The 21,215-nt window shown below is 57.4% G+C and overlaps 1 protein-coding gene across 8 annotated transcripts; it reads left to right on the forward strand.

Annotated features, from left to right (window-relative positions):
- The first annotated feature begins 70 nt into the window (after positions 1 to 70).
- On the forward strand, positions 71 to 20,019 carry ATP8B2 (ATPase phospholipid transporting 8B2). 8 transcript variants are annotated; one of them, XM_033093250.1, is made up of 28 exons: positions 71 to 248; positions 2,589 to 2,656; positions 4,805 to 4,863; positions 5,190 to 5,303; positions 5,432 to 5,530; positions 5,718 to 5,779; positions 5,874 to 5,946; positions 6,171 to 6,241; positions 6,476 to 6,555; positions 7,451 to 7,609; positions 7,854 to 7,942; positions 9,199 to 9,395; positions 12,064 to 12,272; positions 13,093 to 13,136; positions 13,904 to 14,069; positions 14,231 to 14,419; positions 14,574 to 14,689; positions 14,772 to 14,936; positions 15,020 to 15,131; positions 15,264 to 15,369; positions 15,448 to 15,592; positions 15,780 to 15,963; positions 16,122 to 16,345; positions 16,619 to 16,702; positions 17,019 to 17,264; positions 17,415 to 17,553; positions 19,273 to 19,403; positions 19,602 to 20,019. In XM_033093250.1, the coding sequence occupies exons 2-28, from the start codon at positions 2,626 to 2,628 to the stop codon at positions 19,878 to 19,880; spliced, it is 3,573 nt and encodes a 1,190-aa protein (XP_032949141.1). In that variant the 5' UTR covers positions 71 to 248; positions 2,589 to 2,625; the 3' UTR covers positions 19,881 to 20,019. The 8 variants fall into 8 exon arrangements, with proteins under 8 accessions (XP_032949141.1, XP_032949135.1, XP_032949139.1 ...); XM_033093244.1 differs by having other exon boundaries at positions 146 to 248; positions 4,789 to 4,863; positions 5,703 to 5,779; XM_033093248.1 differs by having other exon boundaries at positions 146 to 248; positions 5,703 to 5,779.
- Positions 20,020 to 21,215: the final 1,196 nt, after the last annotated feature.

Here is a 21,215-nt window from a genome sequence, read left to right on the forward strand (position 1 = left end):
GCGACTCCCGCCTCCCCTCCTTCTCCCCAAAACCCCCTCCCGCCCCCCGCCCTCTCCCGCCATCTCCGTCACTTCCGCCCCGCCGTGGCCGAAACTGACACAAAGTAGCGGGCCGAGGCCCCGGGGGGAGCGGGGCTGCAGCTGGGGGGCGGGAGCCCGCGGGGAGCCGAGCCGAGCGCCCCCCGCCCCAGCCCCCGGCATGGCCGGGACGGGGCCGCCGGGGCGGGCGCCGAGCGCTGAGCGCTGAGGTGAGGCCGGACGAGGCGGGGCAGCGCCGGAGCGCGGGCGGAGGGCAGATGCGCTACGGACTGACTGGACGCGGGCCGGAGGGGCCGGGAGGCGGGTGTGGGCTGGGGAGGACCGGACAGGGAGTCGGCGGCCGGGGAGACGGAGGAGGCAGTGACTGGGGAGAAGGGGGTGTCCGGGTGCCGGAGGATGGGCAGATTGGAAGGCTGTCTGCAAGATGGGTGGATGGGGTGCTGAAGGGGCGCGTGGAGACCAGGTAAGGGGCGCGGGCGTGCGGAGGAGAAGCTAACGGAGCAGCGGAGGGGGGAGAGCCGCCCACAGAGTTGGGTTGAGAGGACTAACCGGGGTCCCAGGGTTTGGGTGTCTGGAGAAGGGAGTTGGGGGCTGGTAGGCTTTGTCTCTGTGAGGTGGACGTCTCTGGGCCGGAGAGGTGCAGCTCTGGGCGCTCAGACCTGGGGAGTGAGTCCTGGGTTCTGTCCTCGCCGTGGAAGGTGGCCCGGGGTGGTGTTGGTGGCAGGTGAGCTGGGGGTCTTGGACTCCACTGCCTGCTGTCTCCCTGAGCGGCCCACAGATAGCCCTGCCAGCCTCCTCTGAGAGGAGGGGTCAGCCTTCCTGGGTTTGGGCTGGAAGGGAGCAGGGGCCTGGCCTCCAGGAGGAGCCTTTTCCTCCGTGGACCATTGCCTTCTTCCCAGAGCAGCTATTTTTATCCCAAATGTGGCTGCAGAGGGGGCTGGGGCAGGGCGACGTGGCTAATGGCCCTGACAGACTATGTGAGACTGGGAAGGAGAAGTGAGAGGGGTCCCTGTTCTCAGGTCTCGCCCTCCCTTTCCCTTCCTCCCAGGGCCCCCAGAGGGGATGAGGTCTGGGGCCAAGCCAGCGTTCAGTCTCCCCAGGGTCCTGGAGGTAAAAGAACTTTCCTGGTCGGTGTCCAGACTCCTGACTCCTGAACATGTGTGTGGCTCCTTCATTAACTCTTTGCTAGGACCCACGGCCAGATCTGTGGTTTCTTGGTTGCCTCCCTGTCTGGGTGGGGCTGGCTGTGGGACTTGAGATGCCCACCCTTGCATCCTCTCCTTTGACCTCTCCCCTCGCACCCCACCCTTCCATGACTCACACTCTCTTCTGGGTGGAGACCCTGGCTGGGGGCCCTGAGGGAGGGCTTGGCATCTCTAAAATGTGGATGAGGTTTTTTTCCCTGAGACAGGCACCCTTGCCTGCCAGGGTTGGGAAGGGTCAGGGAGGAAAAGGGCTTCTGGCTTTCAGGATTGCCTGATCTGGGGTCCAGGAAGAGAGTCTGAGTTTGTGATGAGAGGACTGGTGTGGGTGACTGGTGGTGGCCGGAGTCTGTAATTATGGAGGTTGAGCAGACAGGCAATTAGTATCTCTGGGAGCTGACAGGCTGGTGGGGTGTGCCCAGTAGGCTGGAGACAGGGCACCGAAGAGGAGGGTTTTCCACCCAGACAAAGAAAGAGGAGGTGACAAGAGAACCCAAGACCTGGCTGGCAGTTTCCTTTGGGCCGGGCTGAGGCTCTCTGTCTCGTAAGCCAGACCTTTTACCTTTTTAGGTGAAAGGAAGGACATGGGAAGATGGAAGGAAGCAGAGGTCCGTCTGACTGATGCTCCTTGCGCCTGCACCCAGTGCCATACTGACCTGATGGGGCTTGGGAGGGAGAGGGACAGCTCCCGCTGGGGGTGGCAGACCCCTTTTCTTGTCCAGAGGGTGGCTGACCCAGACTTAGAGGAAGTGGTTTGGGGACTGTGCGCAGGAAGTGAAGGCCATGCTTCTAATGTGAGCTCCCCTGGAGGAGGTGACAGTGGGAGCCCCAGTAATGGGGGGATGGGAAGATTATAAACTTTTTGAGAAGGGTGGAGCCTGTTTCCTGATGCTCTGCCAGGTGTTTCCTGGCTGTGTTCCCTCAGCCCCACCCTGTGGTGCATATTCTGCTTTCCAGCAAACACAGGCACCACTCATTGCCACCAAGAGGGCACGCGGGGGCATCCCCTGGGCCTGGGCTGGGTACCTGGAGAGCTGTGCCCCTCCCATCAATATCTGGCCTCCTGTCACTGCCCCCTCGTTTCCCACCACATCTTGGATTTTGTACAGTGTCAGTCCTCTCCTGTTCCCCAAGGCAGAGGCACGGGGAGAGGTGGTGGGGAAGTCCTCTCTTTCTCAGGGGCCCATCAGGGCAGTAAGAATAGTGCTGGTGGGGTGTAGGGGGGAAGGCCGGGGAGGGAGGGCAAGGTCAGATCTGAAGAAGAGGGCACCCAGGAGGAGTCTGAAGAGGGGAATGAAGGGTCACCCTCAAGCTTCCTGACCTCACGCACATGTCACCTTCCTGCAGGGTCTCCCATGGGATTGCTGGGACCTTGCTGGGTGAGATGGCACTGTGTGCAAAAAAGCGCCCCCCAGGTAAGACAGGAGGTGGGGGTGTCTCTGGGACTATCAGGAATGGGTGTTAGGGCTCAGGGAGCAAAGGGAGTGTGTCTGAAGCAGGGTAGATTGCAATCTCTACCCATCCTAGGGGAGCCTGGGAAACCGAATTCTTCCCCTGGATCCCTGAGCTGGGTTCCCCCGGAGGGTGCTGAGTACCTGCCCCTCACTCCCAAACACGCAGACCCGCACCTGGGAACCCTGGCCTGGGAACCCTGGGGAGCTGTGTTTCCATCTTCTCCCCTCCGTCCTCACACCTCCTGGTCTCCTCCCTCCTTTCTCTCCCCCTTTTCTCATCACCCCGCGGTCCTGGGCTTCCTGCGGGCGGGGGCGGGGGTGGGACGAAAGCGGTTGCCCCCGACAACGCCGGCAGTCCCCTCACCCGCATTGGCCGGGCGGGGAGGCGGGGCTGGGCGCGGGCTTTCGCCTACGCGGCGCTGGCTGGCGGCGGCCCTGCAGTCGCCGAGCGGGCGGGGGCGGAGCCCAGGGCGTGCGCGCCGCGCTCGGGGCCGCTCAGTGCGCGGTGTCCGCGGGACTCGGGGGCGTTGGGTGCAGCGCCGCTGAGCGCGCGGCGTCCCGGGTGAGGGCGGCCGCGAGGATGGCCGGGGCTGCAGGTGGAGCGCGCGCCCGACGGCTGGGGCTCCCCTCTGAGCGGCCGCAGCTCCTGCGCCTCCCCGGGGGGCCGCCCGATCGGCGCCGCTGAGCCCAAGGACGGACTGACAGACCGTCCGCTCTTCCCCGCTCAAACCGGGATCATGACGGTCCCCAAGGAGATGCCAGAGAAATGGGCCCGGGCCGGGGCGCCCCCCTCCTGGAGCCGAAAGAAACCCTCTTGGGGGACAGGTAACGGGAGGCAGCGACAGGCAGCTCTCCCGAGCCCAGAACTCCCCCTCTCCCACCCTCACATTCGCTTGTCCTCAGCCTCCCCCAACCTTCCCTGAACCTCTCCTTTCCAGACCCAGAGGTCCTGGCTCCGAAGGGTCCCATCCCTAACTCTCCCTTTGCATGACTGGGCAGGGGTCTCAGCCAGAGGGCTTCCCTCTGGAGAAGTTTCTGGGAGTGAAGTGACAGTGCCGGGAGGGAGTGCTCTGGTTCGGCAGAGGATGCTGTGGTCGCAGGTTCTGTTGCTGCAGTGTGCCCTGCAGGGGTCTTCGGAGGGGGTGAGGGGAGGGGTGTGAAATGCTGCCTTTGCTTCTAGGCCGCGTTTAAGGCAGTGTGTTGGCCGCCTAACCAGGATGGGCCCTTTCTCAGCCTGTGGTCATGGTGACCTCGGGAGATGGGCCCGAGAAGCCTTCATAGGACACCCCCATGGTCTGTCCCAGAACTTGGTGGCGTACAGTCCCAGAGCTGCGGAGGTTCAGGACAGGTGTAGCTCTTTTGTGACTCAGTGACAAATGTGTTGTGTAGGGGAAATGTGTGCAGATGGTGCGAGAAAGGTTACAGTTAGAGAGCAACTGTTTCAAGTGGATCGCATTCCTCCCTCCTGCCTCTCTGTCTCAGTCTGCATGACCCATATCCCTGACCCCCCCCCCTTCTACTTCAAGATGAGCTTTAAAATAAGGTGATGTCATTGTGGGCCAGTCAGAATCCACTGCTGGCGACATGTGACAAGCAGAGGCTCCTGTAGAGGGACCGCACGTGGGGCTGGGAAGCTGCCGCAGAGCAGTCCCAGGGCACGGTGACCCTCCGTCTTGCCACCCACCCTACCCCCCAGGTTAGGGGAGGATAGCGCTATGGCAGGAATTGCTGGGGTTCCCAGGGGTAGGAAGCTGTGTGGCTCCAGCTGCTTTCCTCTGGGGAGTCCCGAGACCACGACTACCTAAAGTATTAATTAAAGGGATGGGGAGAGGAACTGAGTGTCCCCAGTGGCAGACCTTGATGGTTATTGGGGAGGAAAGAAGGCGTCCTGTGGTGTGAGCAATGCCTGCAGAGCCCAGCGGTCAGGCTGGTGGAGAGAGGTGGAAGAATTTAGTGACACCTCAGGTGTGGCACTGATTCCTTAGAGCTGTATACGGTGGAAAGGACCAAGGGCCCCCAGTGGAAGACCCCCAGAGTGGGGCGGGCCTGACAAGGTGCCGGGCCAGGCCCCAGTCTTCTTCTCCTGAGTGCAGCACCATTCTGTTGCAGAAGAAGAAAGGAGGGCGCGGGCCAATGACCGAGAGTACAACGAGAAATTTCAGTATGCGGTGAGTGGCTCTAGACCGCCTGTTGGAAACCTCCTCCTGAGCTGGAAAGGGGAAAGGTGCAGGCACGTCCTAGGCTGGGGGGAGGGGCTGGACGGGAGCCTGCTTGGGGGAGGGGCAGGCGGCCTCGCCACCCTCACCCTCTCCATCTGCTACCCTGCTGAATTTTTTATGGCTTCACCTGTCAGTGAAGCGGACCGACCCGTGAGACTCCCTTCTCTCCCACTCGGTCCCCCTCCCACACCTGTGGGCGCTGGCTTTGGGGACAGAGGTTTGGGGCAGCGTCGGTGGAGGAGGCAGCCTCATTGTCTTCTCTCCCACGGCCACAGAGTAACTGCATCAAGACCTCCAAGTACAATATCCTCACCTTCCTGCCTGTCAACCTGTTTGAGCAGTTCCAGGAAGTTGCCAATACCTACTTCCTGTTCCTTCTCATTCTGCAGGTAGGTGACCCACGGTTGACCGCGTGCAACTCACAAAGCCAAATACAGTGAAGGCAGAGAAAGGTCTAGGGCTGGAAGAGGGCGCAGGATGGGGCCTCAGAGGCATGCCTTCTCTGTCCTCTTTCCAGTTGATCCCACAGATCTCCTCCCTGTCCTGGTTCACCACCATCGTGCCTTTGGTCCTCGTCCTCACCATCACAGCTGTTAAAGACGCCACTGATGACTACGTGAGTTGTGTTCGTGGCCGTCCCTCACCCCGTCCAGCTTGGCCGAGAAGTGGGGCGGGGGGGGCGGGGCAGGGGGAGAGCAGGGCTGTGGACAGGTGGTACCCAGCAAGCCTTGCGTTCCACTGGCCATCTGAGTCCCTTGGAGCAGGAGAAGGTGCCTAACCTTTCTTAGTCTCCTCCTTTGCAGTTCCGCCACAAGAGTGATAACCAGGTGAATAACCGTCAGTCTCTGGTGCTGATCAATGGAACGTGAGTGTCTGTGGGAGACTGAGGGCTTGGGGAGCGTCCTCTGGGAGCGGCTGCAGCCACTGACAGCCTCCTCCCCGCCTTCTCATTGCCTCAGCCTCCAGCAGGAGCAGTGGATGAATGTCTGTGTTGGTGACATCATCAAGCTGGAAAATAACCAGTTTGTGGCGGTAAGGGAGGAGTGTCTCCTGACTTACTGTTGCCCCTTAAACACCCATGGGAGGAAGCTTTCTCAAGTGGGAAGCTTGCGTGTCAGATGAGTGTGCTTGCCCCCGGCTCCTTTCTAGCCATTCACGTGCTTGGGGCTAAGCAAACCGAGAATGCTGGGTGGAAAGAGGGCTCATCAGAGACGCCATGGCGGGGTCTTTGGCTTCTCATTGGGTTTTCTCTCTAGGCGGATCTCCTCCTCCTTTCCAGCAGTGAGCCCCATGGGCTGTGTTACATAGAGACAGCAGAACTCGATGGGTGAGTTGCTCTGTGACACCTCTCTCCTTCTGCGTCCTTAGAGCTAAAAAAAGCTTGATTTTGAAAGGTGTGGAGGGTGTACCTTTTGGAAGACTGTAGGTAAGACTTTGGGTGTGTAGAAGTATTGCTCACCCAGTAATGCGTGGGGGTCGTGATGCCCCATAGTCAGGGGTTCCCAGGTAGAACGGACAGGAAGGGAAGGGAGCCAGGACTCAGGGACACTGTCCTTTGCAGAGAGACCAACATGAAAGTGCGTCAGGCAATTCCAGTCACCTCGGAATTGGGAGACATCAGCAAGCTTGCCAAGTTCGATGGTGAGTAACTTCAGAGAAGTCGCTCTCAGGTAGAGGAAGTGGTTGGGTTGGGGGTTTACACGGCACTCTATCCTTTTGGCCTGTAGCTGTGATTATGCAGCATCCTGGACTCTCTTGGTGGGTGCGCGGGGGTCAGGAATGTCTGGTGGCCACCACTCATGTTTGAATTGATGGTCATTTCCAGAGGTCTTCACGGCTGATAGCTCCATCCTTACTGTGCATGTTGAGAGAATTTGGGGTTTTTATTTCTTGTTCAGTTCAGAGTAGTGATATGTGCTCCTTCTATCTAACAAGACAAGCTGTGCAGTGCGTATAGGAAAACGCCCGCCCACCCTCCAGTTCTGCCGTCCTTAGGGAGCCGGTTCGACTGGCAGTTGGGTGTATTTTCATCTACACTTTTCTCTGTGTTGATACAAACATGTGAACAGAAATCATACTGTACCCAAATCTCTGCAACCTGCCTTTCGCTACCTATGAAATTCATCACCGTTACCTTATCACGTCATATCATTCTAAAGAAGTTGATCTCAGTCTTTTTAATAGCTGTATAATATTACGTAGGATTGATGTGTCATAATTTATTCAACTGTTCCCTGATCATTCAGTGGTTCCTGGTCTTCCGCTGTTTAAATAATGCTTTAATAAAAACCCTTGTGATCTGTGCCGTTATTTCTGTAGATTACTGGGTCCAAGGGTGTGTGTACTTTTAATATCAGTTCATGACGCCTGTTTCCTTTCTCCAAAGTGGCGTCACTCCACAGTCCCACCATCAGGGTGTGGACGGGCCCGTGTGCCTGCACCGTCTCCCTTAGGGGGGCTCTTTGTGTCTTGTTGTCTTGGGGTCAAGCTTAGACTGCACCTTCACCCCGGGCACTCCTGTCTTCCTTTCCCTAAGGCGAAGTGATCTGCGAGCCTCCCAACAACAAGCTGGACAAATTCAGTGGCGCCCTCTACTGGAAGGAGAACAAGTTTCCTCTGAGCAACCAGAACATGCTGCTGCGGGGCTGCGTGCTGCGAAACACCGAGTGGTGCTTCGGCCTGGTCATCTTTGCAGGTGAGCCTCCTGGGGTCCAAAGAAAGAAGAGCAACGCTTGGCCTCAGCCGTGGTGTCCTCAGGGACGTGGGAGGAGGCTGCGTGGGCTGGTGTAGTGTGTGGGGTAACTCACCAGCCCTGAAACCAAACCTCTCCTCCAGCCGGGGTCTCTTTCCACCCTGATGTCCGGAGTCTGGGAACCCGAGCAGGAGCCCGGAGGCACATGGGTTATTTGGCTTTCCCAGCCCTTCTGCTTCCTTTCCAGGTCCTGACACTAAGCTGATGCAGAACAGCGGCAGGACGAAATTCAAGAGAACAAGTATTGACCGCCTCATGAATACCCTGGTGCTCTGGGTAAGGCCTCCCGGCCCGTGGGCTCTGGCCCGGCCTGTCTGTTTCTCCCTTTGCTCCCACCTCTCCTCCCGGCTCAGTAGCCAAGGTTCAGGTTTTGGCTTTAAAGCCACCCGCAGGTCAGTCCCTCAAAGGCAGTGTTTATTTCACGCTCCTTTTAGCCTTGGGAGATATTATTTTAAAACACCTTGGGAACATGCGTGAGTCAACAACTTAAAGAAAGCTAAAACAAGCCTTCCCTTCTCTGGATTCCAGTTCCGACGATGACTTCGTGTAGCATGTGACCTCCTGTTTGCTTTTGCCCAGGACAAGGAGGCCTTCACGGGGACGGAGAGGGAGTTAAAAGAAAAATTTCCATTTGGAGGATGGAGAATGGGGTCTTTTCCCCTGACTTTTAAGAGCGAAGGGTCCCAAAGGAAAACTTTCTGTTTTCGTTTTTTTGGCGATTCCTGAATCCTTCTCTTGTTTGGCTAGAAATTTGAGCTCCTTGTCGGGTTCTTCTTCCCTCCTCTCCTCCCCTGCTCGCACCCCCACTGCCTGTTGCCTGCCCCCCACATGCCAGCTTGCGAAGCTGGGGGGCCAGTTTCCACCCTGGCCTTAAAGGGTTTGCAGAAACCCAGCCTGAGGGAGGCTGGTGTGTGTCAGGCAGAGGTTCGCATCGCCCCCTGCTGGCCCTTGGTCACCAGGGTGGTTCCTGTTTTGTTCCAGAGCTTAAAGAGCCGAGGCCGTTTTTGCAAAGAGATGTCTGAAATCAGACTGTGGTCTCGAATTTTTTCTTTTAAGCTCCAAAACTTTCTTAGGATCCTTTCCCAAGGACTCCGAGCTAAGATTTTTGGCTATCAAGAAGTCTACATTTATGGCAATACAATTTGTTTCTCTGGTTTAAAAAAAACGGGGGGAGGGGGAGGGGCAATCTGGATGAGATGGTGAACGTGACCGACACTTGGCATTGTGGAGGCCTAGCTCAGGTAGATGGGTGACTTCCAGGAAGCTGCTTTGGTATGTTGAAAGTAGCTCACCCCACTTGTACCATCTTTGAGGCCTCATAAGGGTTCTAGGATGTCGGACTGGGAGCTACACAACTGTTTCAGCTTCCCCATCATGCAGACGGGAGCCCTACCGGAGGGTCGGGGCCAGACTAGAACCTGTTTGTCACCAGTTCTGGGCGCTTCCCCCTCGAGCGTGCCACCATGTTAAAGATGCCTGAGCTTTGGACGGCTCAGGTAGGAAGCTTGCTTTTGCTTCTCGTTCTTCCCCAGATTTTTGGGTTCCTGGTCTGCATGGGGGTGATCCTGGCCATTGGCAATGCCATCTGGGAGCACGAGGTCGGGATGCGTTTCCAGGTGTACCTGCCCTGGGACGAGGCTGTGGACAGTGCCTTTTTCTCTGGCTTCCTCTCCTTCTGGTCCTACATCATCATCCTCAACACCGTTGTGCCCATATCGCTGTATGTCAGGTATGCGCCTTCTCTGCCCGGGAGCTCGGGTGGGCCCCGGGCCAGCGTCCCTTGTCTGTGAAGGTGAACTTCTGGGGAAGGAACGCGACGTCCTCTTCTTCCTGTGCTGTGAACACTTTATGTCACCTGATTATCTTTGGGGACAGAGCTCACTTCGGTTTCTTGGCCCTTTGGACTGTATGGGAATGAAAACCATATTGGTTTCCTTGGCACATGTTAGTGGCATGCCAACTTTGTGCAGAGAAGCACGCTAGGTGCATGGCACACACACGAAGTTGTGTTAGGGGTGGCTCGCTTTCCCTCCGGGAGCCTCGGTCTAGCAGAGGAAGGAAAATCTCAACACGTTGTAAAACAGAGTGGGGACAAGGCCTGTAGAAGTCATTCTACCTACAGACTTCCGTGTACAGCAAGGGGATACGGGGATGTGGAACGAGGCCTCTGTCTTCAAAAGTAGGCCTGTGAGTGGGGCAGGGGGGGGCGGGTACAAATGGCATAAGTTACCACGATACCGGGCGGGAGGCCCAAAGTGCCCTGACAGATGGAAGCGCATGTGTCCTGGAGCAGTTAATCAGGGAGGACATCTCTGAAGAGGTGGCTGTAGCACTGGGCTTTGAGTGGTGTCTGGGTTGGGTGTGAGTGGAGGGGTGGGGGGGAGAGGCCCAGGAACAAAGGCTTGGGGGTGGGGACCTAGGAATGAGAGGGAACAGTTTGGCTGCGGGGCAGAGAGCTGGAAACCTAGTGGTGGGTCTTACATCTTTGCCTCTGGCCTTCATCCTTAGTAAACCATTAAAGGATTCTTTACAAACAAAAAAAAAAACTTAAAGGATACTTTAGGAAGTGTTGGCAGGCAGTGGTGTGCATGAATAGGATCAAGGATGCTTGCGGCAAAGAGATGTCAGCAGTTCTGGGCCAGTGACGTGGAACTGGAAGGTGGGGATGCAAGAGGATACAAGAGGGGGAGGAAGAACTGGCCAGAGAGAGAAATTTTCTTTCCTACTTAGTGCCTTGCACGTGAGACAAGGGGACCTGCACCATTTTTAAAGAAATGCTTTATGGTGCCACTCAGAACTCTTCCCATGTGCCATGTTTTTGTTCATACGGCTTCCCCAGGTAGCCTGAAATGTCCCCACTAGCCCCCGAATGTTACCCTGTTTCTCTGAAAATAAGACCTAGCTGCACAATCAGCTCTAATGCGTCTTTTGGAGCAAAAATTAATATAAGATCCGGTATTATATTATATTATGTAAGACCCAATCTCATAGTAAAATAAGACCGGGTCTTATATTAGTTTTTGCTCTAAAAGACGGATTAGAGCTGATTGTCCGGCTAAGTCTTATTTGGGGGAAACACGGTAGTGCTGATGGCAGAGATGGAAGATGGCGTTTCTGTACTGAGGGTGTACAGACTGGGTTTTTCTAGAGCGTTGGGACTCAGGATGGGGGCTAGTCCTGCCTTCTCATTAGTCATGTGACCTCAGGCAACTCTGCAGTTGCTGGGGGCCTCGGTTTTCTCATATAGAACGGGAATAATAATTCCTGGCCCACCTTCTCCAAAGGGACATCTTGATATAAGATACTAGGTTGGAAAATAGTTTAAAACTTAAAGTGCTGGGTGGTAGCACGTGTATCGTTATCATTATAACTGATTTCTTCCTTACTATTTAAATGCTTTCTTGCCCACAGCCAAATTTTTTCTCCATCTTTGCGCTTTGCTCTGCGTGTTTTGTGTCCAAGCCCGTGGTAGATGCCTGAGAAAATTTTCTATGTCTCATCAAGGGAACAGCATGTGTGTTTGGGGGAGGCGGGGAACTGCTTGATCAGCTCAGTGGTAGAGGCGACGGAGGTATTTCTGGCCAGCTCAGTTTTTGCCTGGTTGCTGGATCCTGACAGCAGCCTCAGGTCAGAAGCAGGGTTCCAGACATGGCCCCATCACTTGGCTGTACTGGACTTAAACACAGGGTCCTTTCTGAAACGCTGACAATCCATACCCAAAGGTATCACCTGGCAAAGCAGGGTGTGCACAGACCTTGAGGTGTTGAAAGTACCACACCCTTGTGAATTGGTGTCATTTCCTGGAGTTTTGGGTCCCCCCCCTCCAGAGTCAGCCTCTCAGGTGACCACGTGCTCTTTCTGAAAGCCACAGAGTGGGGTGTGGAGTCCTGAGGAGCGTGTCGGAGGGAGGGTGGGCTCGAGCCCTCTCGGCTTCCGCTCCCCACTGGGGGCCCCCTTTGTGGTGGCGCCTGTGTTGTCGTGGCAGATGCAGCACCCTCATTACTTCTCTCTTTTTTTCTCTCCCTTCCCTCTCGCATTTTCTCTTGTTTTCTCTGCATGGTTTCTGTATTATTAGCCCTGAGGTAAGAAGTGGTCGAGTACCTTGTCTGCAGTCCGTTTCTTCCTCCTCTACCTGTGCTGTCTGTCCCACCTGCCCAGGTCCTTTGCACCTTTTTTATCTGGAGCGCATCAGAGGGTCGGGGCTGGGGACTTCCTGTGCTGGCTGTATGTGGCCGGGCCACCTTCAGGCTCCCCTCACCCTTCCCACCCCCCAGGTTCCTGAGCCTAGGTGTCCTCTCTGTCCTCGTCTGTCCCAGCTGGAGGGCCTGCAGCGGAGGCCCGTGGGGGGGGCACCTCCTCCGCTTCCCGCCCGGCCTTACCGCCTGTCCCCTGTGCAGTGTGGAGGTCATTCGCCTGGGTCACAGCTACTTCATCAACTGGGACAAGAAGATGTTCTGTGCGAAGAAGCGGACGCCCGCGGAGGCCCGCACGACCACGCTGAACGAAGAGCTGGGTCAGGTAGAGCACATCTTCTCCGACAAGACGGGGACTCTCACCCAAAACATCATGGTCTTCAACAAGTGCTCCATCAACGGCCGGAGCTACGGTACGTGGTGCCACAGGCACCGGGAGGGACGGCTCACAGCTTGCCTGGAAGGAGAGTGGAACTGGGGCCCCCACAGTTGTCCTGACATTTGGGTTTTGACTTCTTTCCTGCTGGGTTCCATGGGGCCTTGAAAGGGTCCAGTCTGTATCCCGTGTCCAGACGCAGACACCGACCGAGCTTCCCTCTCCTCTGCTGATGCCCTCACCCTGGTCCTAGCTCCAGGCAGTAGGGGAGCGCCTTGGCTGTTTGACGTGAAGCCCCAGACACTGGCCTCTGGGCGTCGTGGCCAGGTTGGACCTTGGCTGCCCCGGTGGAGTGCTAGAATCTCCCTGTGTTGCTGTGCAGGGGCCTTGTGAGTCTCTGGAATGTGACTATGGTCTTTCCAGCGTGGCCCTGCGGCAGTGGCCTTGTGTCTGAGCTGCTGGGATGGCTTGGGGCAGGGGGTGTGGCGTCTGACCTTTGTGCAGAGTGAGTCCCTCTCCTAACTGCTTTCTGTACTAACCTGGGCCTTCTGGCCAGTGTGTAAGGCCGTGTCTGCTGTGGAGGCCCGCAGGGTGAAAGGCACTCCGGGAAGCCCAGGGAAGCCTAGTGTGGACTAGCAGCTGCCCTGGGAGGAGAGCTGGTGGGGGGTCTTGGGACCGTGGCTTTCAGTTCTGGGGTTCTGAGGATCCAGGGTGCCTGGCACCGCGTGTCCCACCACGCAGCAGTGTGACGTTTGCTCAGTGGTTAGGGTTGCGGGTTTCTGTGCTGCAGTTTCTCCCCTTGCTCTGAGGGGACCCTGGCCCTGACGTTGCTTCTCCTCTGTCCTGGCTGTGTGTAGGGGACGTGTTCGATGTCCTGGGACACAAGGCTGAATTGGGAGAGGTAAGCTCCGGCTTCCACTGATATTCTGTGGGCCACTTAACCATAGGACGGACGCCTGACTGGGAACAAGCGGTGGAGTTAGTGATGTGTTTGATGTCTGGTCAGGAAATGGGCACAGAGGGAGCTGTTTTTGTTTTGTTTTTTTTAAATTTCACTTTAATTGATGTATTTCTTTTGAAACAACACAAACATGTTATCTTGCAGTTCTGAAAGTCAAAAATCCAAAATGAGTCATATGTGTGTGGTGAGGGGTGCTGGGCGACCCTTGGTGATATGTTGAGGTGGGGGTCTCCGCCTGTCCGAATTTTTCTGGGACTTTCTTCCCCTGCAACATCGGGGGTTGCAGAGCTGGTTCCTTCTGGATCTCCAGGGGAAAATCGATTCCCATCTACAGCAGCTTCTAGAAACTGTCCCCCGTCCTTGGCTTCCGGCCCCATCGCTCCAGCCGTGGCCTCCATCGTCCATTCCCCTTCTCCAACTCTGACTTCCTGCTTCTGTCTTAGGCAGACCCTGGGTTTTTTTAAAAATTTTATTTTTAATTACTATTACTGCTATTCTTTTTCAATGACAGTTGACATTCGGTATTAGTCTCGGGTGTACAGCATAGTAGTTAAACTATATAACTTAGCAGTGGGAATTTTGAGGTCCGCAGTGGAGACTACTACCAAGACTTGGAAGAACAGGGAACAATAGGGCGGGGACAGCCCCTTCCCTGGGAGGCCGCCTGGCCACCTACTCTTTCCTAATTGTCCCCTTACCTGCCCCAGAGGCCTGAACCCGTCGACTTCTCCTTCAATCCTCTGGCCGACAAGAAGTTCTTATTTTGGGACCCCACGCTCTTGGAGGCTGTCAAGGCGGGGGACCCCCACACTCACGAGTTCTTCCGCCTCCTCTCCCTGTGTCATACTGTCATGTCAGAAGAAAAGAACGAAGGTGAGCCCCGGAGCTGGCCTGTGCTCTCCCCTACCTGACCCATGCCTTTCAACTTGGACTCTGCTCTGTAGTGCGGCCGGCCTGGGGCTTCCTGGACGGGGCGCGGGGAGGGGAACTGAGGCAGGGCCACTTAGCCTCTCGTGTTCTTCCTCCCCACCCAGGGGAGCTGTACTATAAAGCGCAGTCCCCGGACGAGGGAGCCCTCGTCACGGCGGCCAGGAACTTTGGTTTCGTGTTCCGCTCTCGTACCCCCAAAACCATCACTGTCCACGAGATGGGCACAGCCATCACGTACCAGCTGCTGGCCATCCTGGATTTCAACAACATCCGCAAGCGGATGTCGGTCATAGGTGAGGCCGGGACCTGGCTGTCAGCACTTGGGGCTTGGGGCGCATTCAGGCCTGGCTAGCCGAGGGGTGCTGGGTGACCCCTGGTGATATGTTGAGGTTGGTGTCTTGACCTGCTGCGTTTTTCTGGGCCTTTCTCCCCTTGCCTCGCTGCCAGTGCGGAATCCCGAGGGGAAGATCCGACTGTACTGCAAGGGGGCCGATACCATCCTGCTGGATAGACTGCACCCCTCCACCCAAGAGCTGCTCAACACCACCACTGACCACCTGAATGTAGGTGTGAGGGTGGGCGGGGCCTTGGGCTCTGCTGCTCTCCTGGTGTGGGGGGAGGGGTGACTGCTGGCTCTGCCCCCAGGAATATGCAGGGGAAGGGCTGAGGACCCTGGTACTGGCCTATAAGGACCTGGATGAAGAGTACTATGAAGAATGGGCGGACAGACGACTCCAGGCCAGCCTGGCCCTGGACAACCGGGAGGACAGGCTGGCCAGCGTCTACGAGGAGATCGAGAGCGACATGATGGTACAGGCAATGGAGGGGCCACGGGTGGGTGAGGGCGGCTCGTGCCTGGGACTCTCGTGCCAGGGACCCGTGGGGTATTTCAGCTGCTAGGTGCAACGGCCATCGAGGACAAGCTTCAGCAAGGGGTTCCAGAGACCATCGCTCTGCTGACGCTAGCCAACATCAAGATATGGGTGCTGACCGGAGACAAGCAAGGTGAGAGCCCACCAGGGCGCGGGGAACTGCAGCCCCGCTGGGTTCTGGCTCCGCACGAGCCCTGGCCATCAGGCAGCAGTGTGCTGGCCTCGTTGGGGGCCTGCCCGTAGCACGTGCATTCTCTCTTCATAGAGACGGCTGTGAACATTGGCTATTCCTGTAAGATGCTGACGGACGACATGACGGAGGTGTTCATCGTCACAGGCCACACCGTCCTGGAAGTGCGGGAGGAGCTCAGGTGGGCGGAGCTGCCCGGGCCTATTGGGCTGGAGACCCCGCTCCTGGCCTGGGAGACCACGGTCTCGTTGCCCCACAGGAAAGCCCGGGAGAAGATGATGGACACATCCCGTGCCGTAGGCAACGGCTTCACCTACCAGGAGAAGCTTTCTTCTTCCAAGCTCACGTCTGTCCTGGAAGCCGTCGCCGGGGAATATGCCCTGGTCATCAACGGGCACAGCCTGGTGAGTGTCGCCATCCTCAGCCTGGGCAGCATCTTTCCGGAGAGCACTTCTCTCTCAATGGCATTTCTGTCTTGTTCTCATTTCCCTTCCACCTCCGAGGGGCTGTGGTCTTTAGGGGACTAGGTGGCACTCAGTCCCAGGCCTCCTGCGGAAGGCCGGGGCTCCTTCAGCGTTCTCTGGGTCGCAGGCCCATGCATTAGAGGCGGACATGGAGCTGGAGTTTCTGGAGACGGCCTGTGCCTGCAAAGCTGTCATCTGCTGCCGGGTGACCCCCTTGCAGAAGGCGCAAGTGGTGGAGCTGGTGAAGAAGTACAAGAAGGCCGTGACACTCGCCATCGGGGACGGAGCCAATGATGTCAGCATGATCAAAAGTGAGTGTGGGCTGCGTAGGCCGGTGGGAGGGTGGGGGACAGGCCCACAAGGTCCAGGGGATCAGGACAGGCTAGAGGGGCAGGGGGGCTGTACATCGGTGGGGTTGTTCTGAAGTGTGCGGCCGTGCTCAGCCCCTTGTCCTCTCGTGTCTCTGCAGCAGCCCACATTGGTGTGGGCATCAGCGGGCAAGAAGGGATCCAGGCTGTCCTGGCCTCAGACTACTCCTTCTCACAGTTCAAGTTCCTGCAGCGCCTCCTGCTGGTGCACGGGCGCTGGTCCTACCTGCGCATGTGCAAGTTCCTCTGCTATTTCTTCTACAAGAATTTTGCTTTCACCATGGTCCACTTCTGGTTCGGCTTCTTCTGCGGCTTCTCGGCCCAGGTACGGAGCTCCTGGCCCACAGGTGGGCCTGTCTGAGTTCCTGAAGGGCAGCGACTGCCTCTGTTCTGTTCCCTGCTCAGTCCCCGGGGGCCTAGCTCTTGTCAGGTTCATGCATTAAAAAAAAACACAAAAACGCCCCTTGAAGGAGGGGAGAGGGAGTTCCAGAACATTCCTTGGGGCTGCGCCTGTGCCCCGTTGGCCGCCTGCCTCTGCCTGATTTGTGGTGAAGGAGGACCCAGCATTCACTCCTGTCGCTCCCTGTTCTCTTTCCAGACCGTCTACGACCAGTATTTCATCACCCTTTATAACATCGTGTACACCTCCCTCCCGGTCCTGGCAATGGGGGTCTTCGATCAGGTACGGGGGTGTTTCACGCTCACGTGGGTTGGGGAGGACACCGCTGTGAAGGAGTCACAGGGATGGTGGTGAGCATGTGACCCTCGTGCCCTGAGCGGGCGGCTCTTCCCGCTGGCAGTGTGTGGCTGCAGCTTCCGCGCACTGCAGCTGGCCTGCTGGACAAAGGCTGATGGGGGCAGTTGACTGGAGGTTGGATCTAGCTGTCAAAGGATTTAGAAAGGAGGAAGCAGGGACAGGGCCCGCCCTTCACCGTCCTGGGTCACAGTGGCAGCTTCTGAGTCCCCCGCCGTGCCCCCGGCCCTCCCTTCCCTGGCAGGACGTCCCTGAGCAGCGGAGCATGGAGTACCCGAAGCTGTACGAGCCCGGCCAGCTGAACCTGCTGTTCAACAAGCGGGAGTTCTTCATCTGCATAGCCCAGGGCATCTACACCTCCGTGCTCTTGTTCTTCATCCCCTACGGGGTGTTCGCCGAGGCCACCCGCGATGATGGCACCCAGCTGGCTGACTACCAGTCCTTCGCCGTCACCGTGGCTACCTCGCTGGTCATCGTGGTCAGCGTGCAGGTACGAAGCAGTCCAGGGGCCGCCGTCCCCTCTGCCAGGAGCGAGCCTCCTGTCCCCGGGGCTGCTCTGGGCGCGGCGTGCTGTTCTTGGGAGGAGATGGGGTTTGGGGGTGACGGCCCCGCTGGCCGTGACAGCTGCTGCTCTTTGCAGATTGGGCTGGACACGGGCTACTGGACGGCCATCAACCACTTCTTCATCTGGGGCAGCCTGGCCGTGTACTTCACTATCCTCTTCGCCATGCACAGCAACGGGCTCTTCAGCATGTTTCCCAACCAGTTCCGGTTTGTGGGTGAGTCCCCGGGGCTTCCTCTTGCATCACTGGGGAGTCACACCTGTTCTGGGACTAGCAGGGAGGCAGCCAGTCCGCATGTGGTGAACATGTGTGCAACCCTCCTATGTGCCAGGTATTCTTCCAGGGGCCGGGGGACAGCTGGGTGCAGGTGACCCGGGCGCCGCCCCCAGGGAGCTGCCATGAAGAATGAGTGAAGAATAGCCCTGCCAGGCTGTGTGAGGTTAGGGCCTCAAGGGGTGGCAGGTGTCATGGTCAGCAAAGTGACTGCTTGTGGGGTGGCCAGGGATTGTCCCACGCAGGAGGCTGCTGGGAGTGGAGCCAGGATCCGGCAGGGAGATTCCAGAATGAGCTTTGCGTCTGACTTGCCAGGAATCTCTGTCTCTCTCTCCCCCTCCCTCTCTCTCTCTCTTTTTTACCCTGAGGAGAGAGGGGGAATGGCATCCAAGGATCACTTTAGAAAGAGGAACCTGGCGGTGGTGGGTGGCCAGCGCGGATGCTACTGTATGACTGAATGTATGGCTGTTTGGAACTGGTGCCAGGGCAGCCGTGGTAGGTGGCAGTGGGGCTGGTAGGAAGCCTGAGGTGAGAGATGCATTTGCAGGTCTTGGCCTTTTCTTTAGACCTTTTCATTTCTCCGTCTCGTGGGTGTTTGGTCAACTCCTGCTATCAGTCCCACTATTCCGGATGCTGTGATACAGCAGTTCACCCTCCGGGTTTCATGTTTCAATGACGGAGACACACAGTTTACAAGTTAACAGATACAACGTCTGGAATTAATAAGTCCTATAAAAACATCAGGCAGGGTAGGTAAAGAGGGACAAGAGTAGTCAGCCAAGACCTCTGGAGGAAGGGACACTGGCACAGAGAAATCGGATTAAGGGAAGGTGTGATCTAGGAAGAAGGAACAGGGATACAGAAGCCTTAGGTGGGTGGGGGCTTGCAAAGATGTCGTCGGCAGCGGAGGAGTGTGTGTGTACTGTGTGTGCGTGGTGTGTGTGTAGGAAATGGAGGTTGGAGAGGAGGGCCGGGCAGTGGAGCAGAGGGAGATGAGAGTTGGTCCAGATCATTCATGCCCATTTAGGTCCAAGGAAGAACTTGGAATTTTAATCTAAATGCGGTAGGAAGCCACCGGAGGGTTTTGAGCAAGGAAATGCCATAAATTGATTTATCTTTTTAGAGGATCACTCTTACTGTTTTATGGTTGATAAAGTATAGAGAGAAAGGTGGCTATAGCAGTAATCCAGGTGAAAACGACGGTGGCTTAGAATACAGTGGAAAGTGCTGGAATTCCGTAGGTGTTTTGAAAAATGGAGCCAATGGATTAGATTAGTGGTTTGAGAGAGAGAATTCAAAGTCAGGGTTTTTAGTGGGAGCAGCTGAGTGAGGGTGGCATTTCCTGAGCTGGGGAGGATTGGGGTGGAGGACGCAATCGTTTGTTTTGCTTTTGGCCTTGTGGAATGAGATGCCTGTTAGATGTGCAGCAGAGATGTCAGGTGAGGCAGTCCCAGAAGCAGGTCTGACGTTCTGGGGAGAGTTGGAGCTCGAGTCAGATTTGGAGCTAGAGTCACATGTGCATTTGGGGAGCAGGGAGGAGCAGGAAGCCAGGGTGACTGAGGTTGTGAGACTGGGTGTGCCGGGCTGGCAGGGATAGAAATAAACTGTCTGCGCTGTGAGGCCTCTGAGCCCCTGCGTCCCTTGAGCCCTCTGCGTCCCCAGGTAATGCTCAGAACACCCTGGCCCAGCCCACGGTATGGCTGACTATCGCGCTCACCACGGTCATCTGCATCCTACCTGTGGTTGCCTTTCGATTCCTCAAACTAAACCTGAAGCCGGACCTCTCCGACACGGTGAGACACTGGGTGTGTCACAGCCCCCGGCTTAGATACCCCATGCGGCCGGATGTTCCGTCCTGGAGCTCCGAGCCCCCTTCGCAGCTGTGGTGGCGGTGGTGGCCGCGGCGGTGGTGGCGGCGGCGGTGGTGGTGATGGTAGTGGTGTGTGACCCTGCCACACTGACAGCGGTTCCTCTTGTGTCCCCTCCATCAGGTCCGCTACACCCAGCTGGTGAGGAAGAAGCACAAGGCCCAGCACCGCTGCCTGCGACGTGTGGGGCGCACAGGGTCCCGGCGCTCGGGCTATGCCTTCTCCCACCAGGAGGGCTTCGGGGAGCTCATCATGTCCGGGAAAAACATGCGGCTCAGCTCCCTGGCTCTCTCCAGCTTCACCGCCCGCTCCAGCTCCAGCTGGATCGAGAGCCTGCGCCGGAAGAAGAGTGACAGCGCCAGCAGCCCCAGCGGAGGGGCCGACAAGCCCCTCAAGGGGTGAAGGCTGGGAATGGGACGCCCAGCGCCAGGCTCAGAGCACCCAGGGCAGGCCGGCCGCCGACAGGGCCGCGTCTAAGAACTGCGGGCCTCGTCCCTTGCCTCTCCCATCTTCCTGGTGGACTCTGTCCTGCTGGTCCCCCGCCGAGGGTCCTCCCAGCAGCCAGGAGGGCCGAGGGGGCAGGCCCCGGGGGCAGAGTAGGGGCTGGGCCGTGAGGAACCTGCCTCAGTGGGGGACCAGATGTGGAACCAAAAATGAGAACAAACTGTGAGAGATTGGGTCTGTCCCGGCCTTGCCTGGGATCCCACGGGGAGACTGCAGTCTCTGTATTTTTTTTTTTTTTTTTAACTCCCGCTCCCCGCAGGGGCCCTCGAGCCCCCGTTCCTGAATTACACTAGAATGTATCACGCTGGGAAGCCAGAGGCCTGCTGGGGCCGCTGAGCCCCTCACATCGTGTATGTCTCTCCTTGATTTGTGTTTGTGTCCACTTTGGTTTCGTCTTTTATTGGGCAAGAGGAGGAGGCCTCTGTGTGACTTCTGTGTGGTGGTGGGTGTCTTAACTCTGCTGGGGAAGAGGACGCTGGCGCACGGGCGCCCCCACCTGGCTGGATGTGGAGTGATTTGGGCGGAGCCACAGCTGGGGCTGGCCCTCCAGTGGCAGGTGCCCTCGTGGGACCATGGGGCTGACCAGGCAGGAGGTGCCTGCCTGTCGGCCAGAGGGTGTTGGGAGAGTATAAAGGAGGGTCTGGTCCCGTCTCCTTCCTCACCTTGAGAGTGAAGAGCTACCCCTCCCCCGCACGCTCCTATATCAACTCCTGGATTCCATAAGTCCTGCTGGTATTGGGCTGGAGCCTGGGGCAAGTGGCCCTGTCATTTGCAGTGGCCCAAAGCTGGGTATGAAATGTAGTCCTAAAAACAAGTTTGGTTTAGTTTTAAATTTAGACCCCAGACCATTTGCTGAGTGAGTCCCTTCTGACTTCCATTCCCCCTCATCTGGCATTTTCCTGCACTCACAGCCCAGGACCTGAGGCAGGCTGAAGGGGGAAGCTGGTGTCTGCCTCCCCTCTGGTAAACAAGGGGTCCCACCCCTCCTGCCCGGCAGCTGGGAGGAGGTGGTGGGTCCATGTGCTGGGTGCTCAGTGCCCAGCTTGGTCTGGACCGGGCTCATCTCCATCGTGCACCCCAAGCGAGCTCTTCCCCAAATTAGGCGTTTCCCAAGGTCATTGCTACCAAATCAGTCTTGGGAAGAATCCTTTCCTGGTCTTTGGTAGCGGAGGGGGTCCACAGCATTGGTGGGGAGCTGGGACTGGGTGTAGAGATCTGGAACGTACTATGTGA

Source organism: Rhinolophus ferrumequinum, chromosome 22 (genome assembly GCF_004115265.2).
Source record: "Rhinolophus ferrumequinum isolate MPI-CBG mRhiFer1 chromosome 22, mRhiFer1_v1.p, whole genome shotgun sequence".
NCBI classification, from domain to species: Eukaryota; Metazoa; Chordata; class Mammalia; order Chiroptera; family Rhinolophidae; genus Rhinolophus; species Rhinolophus ferrumequinum.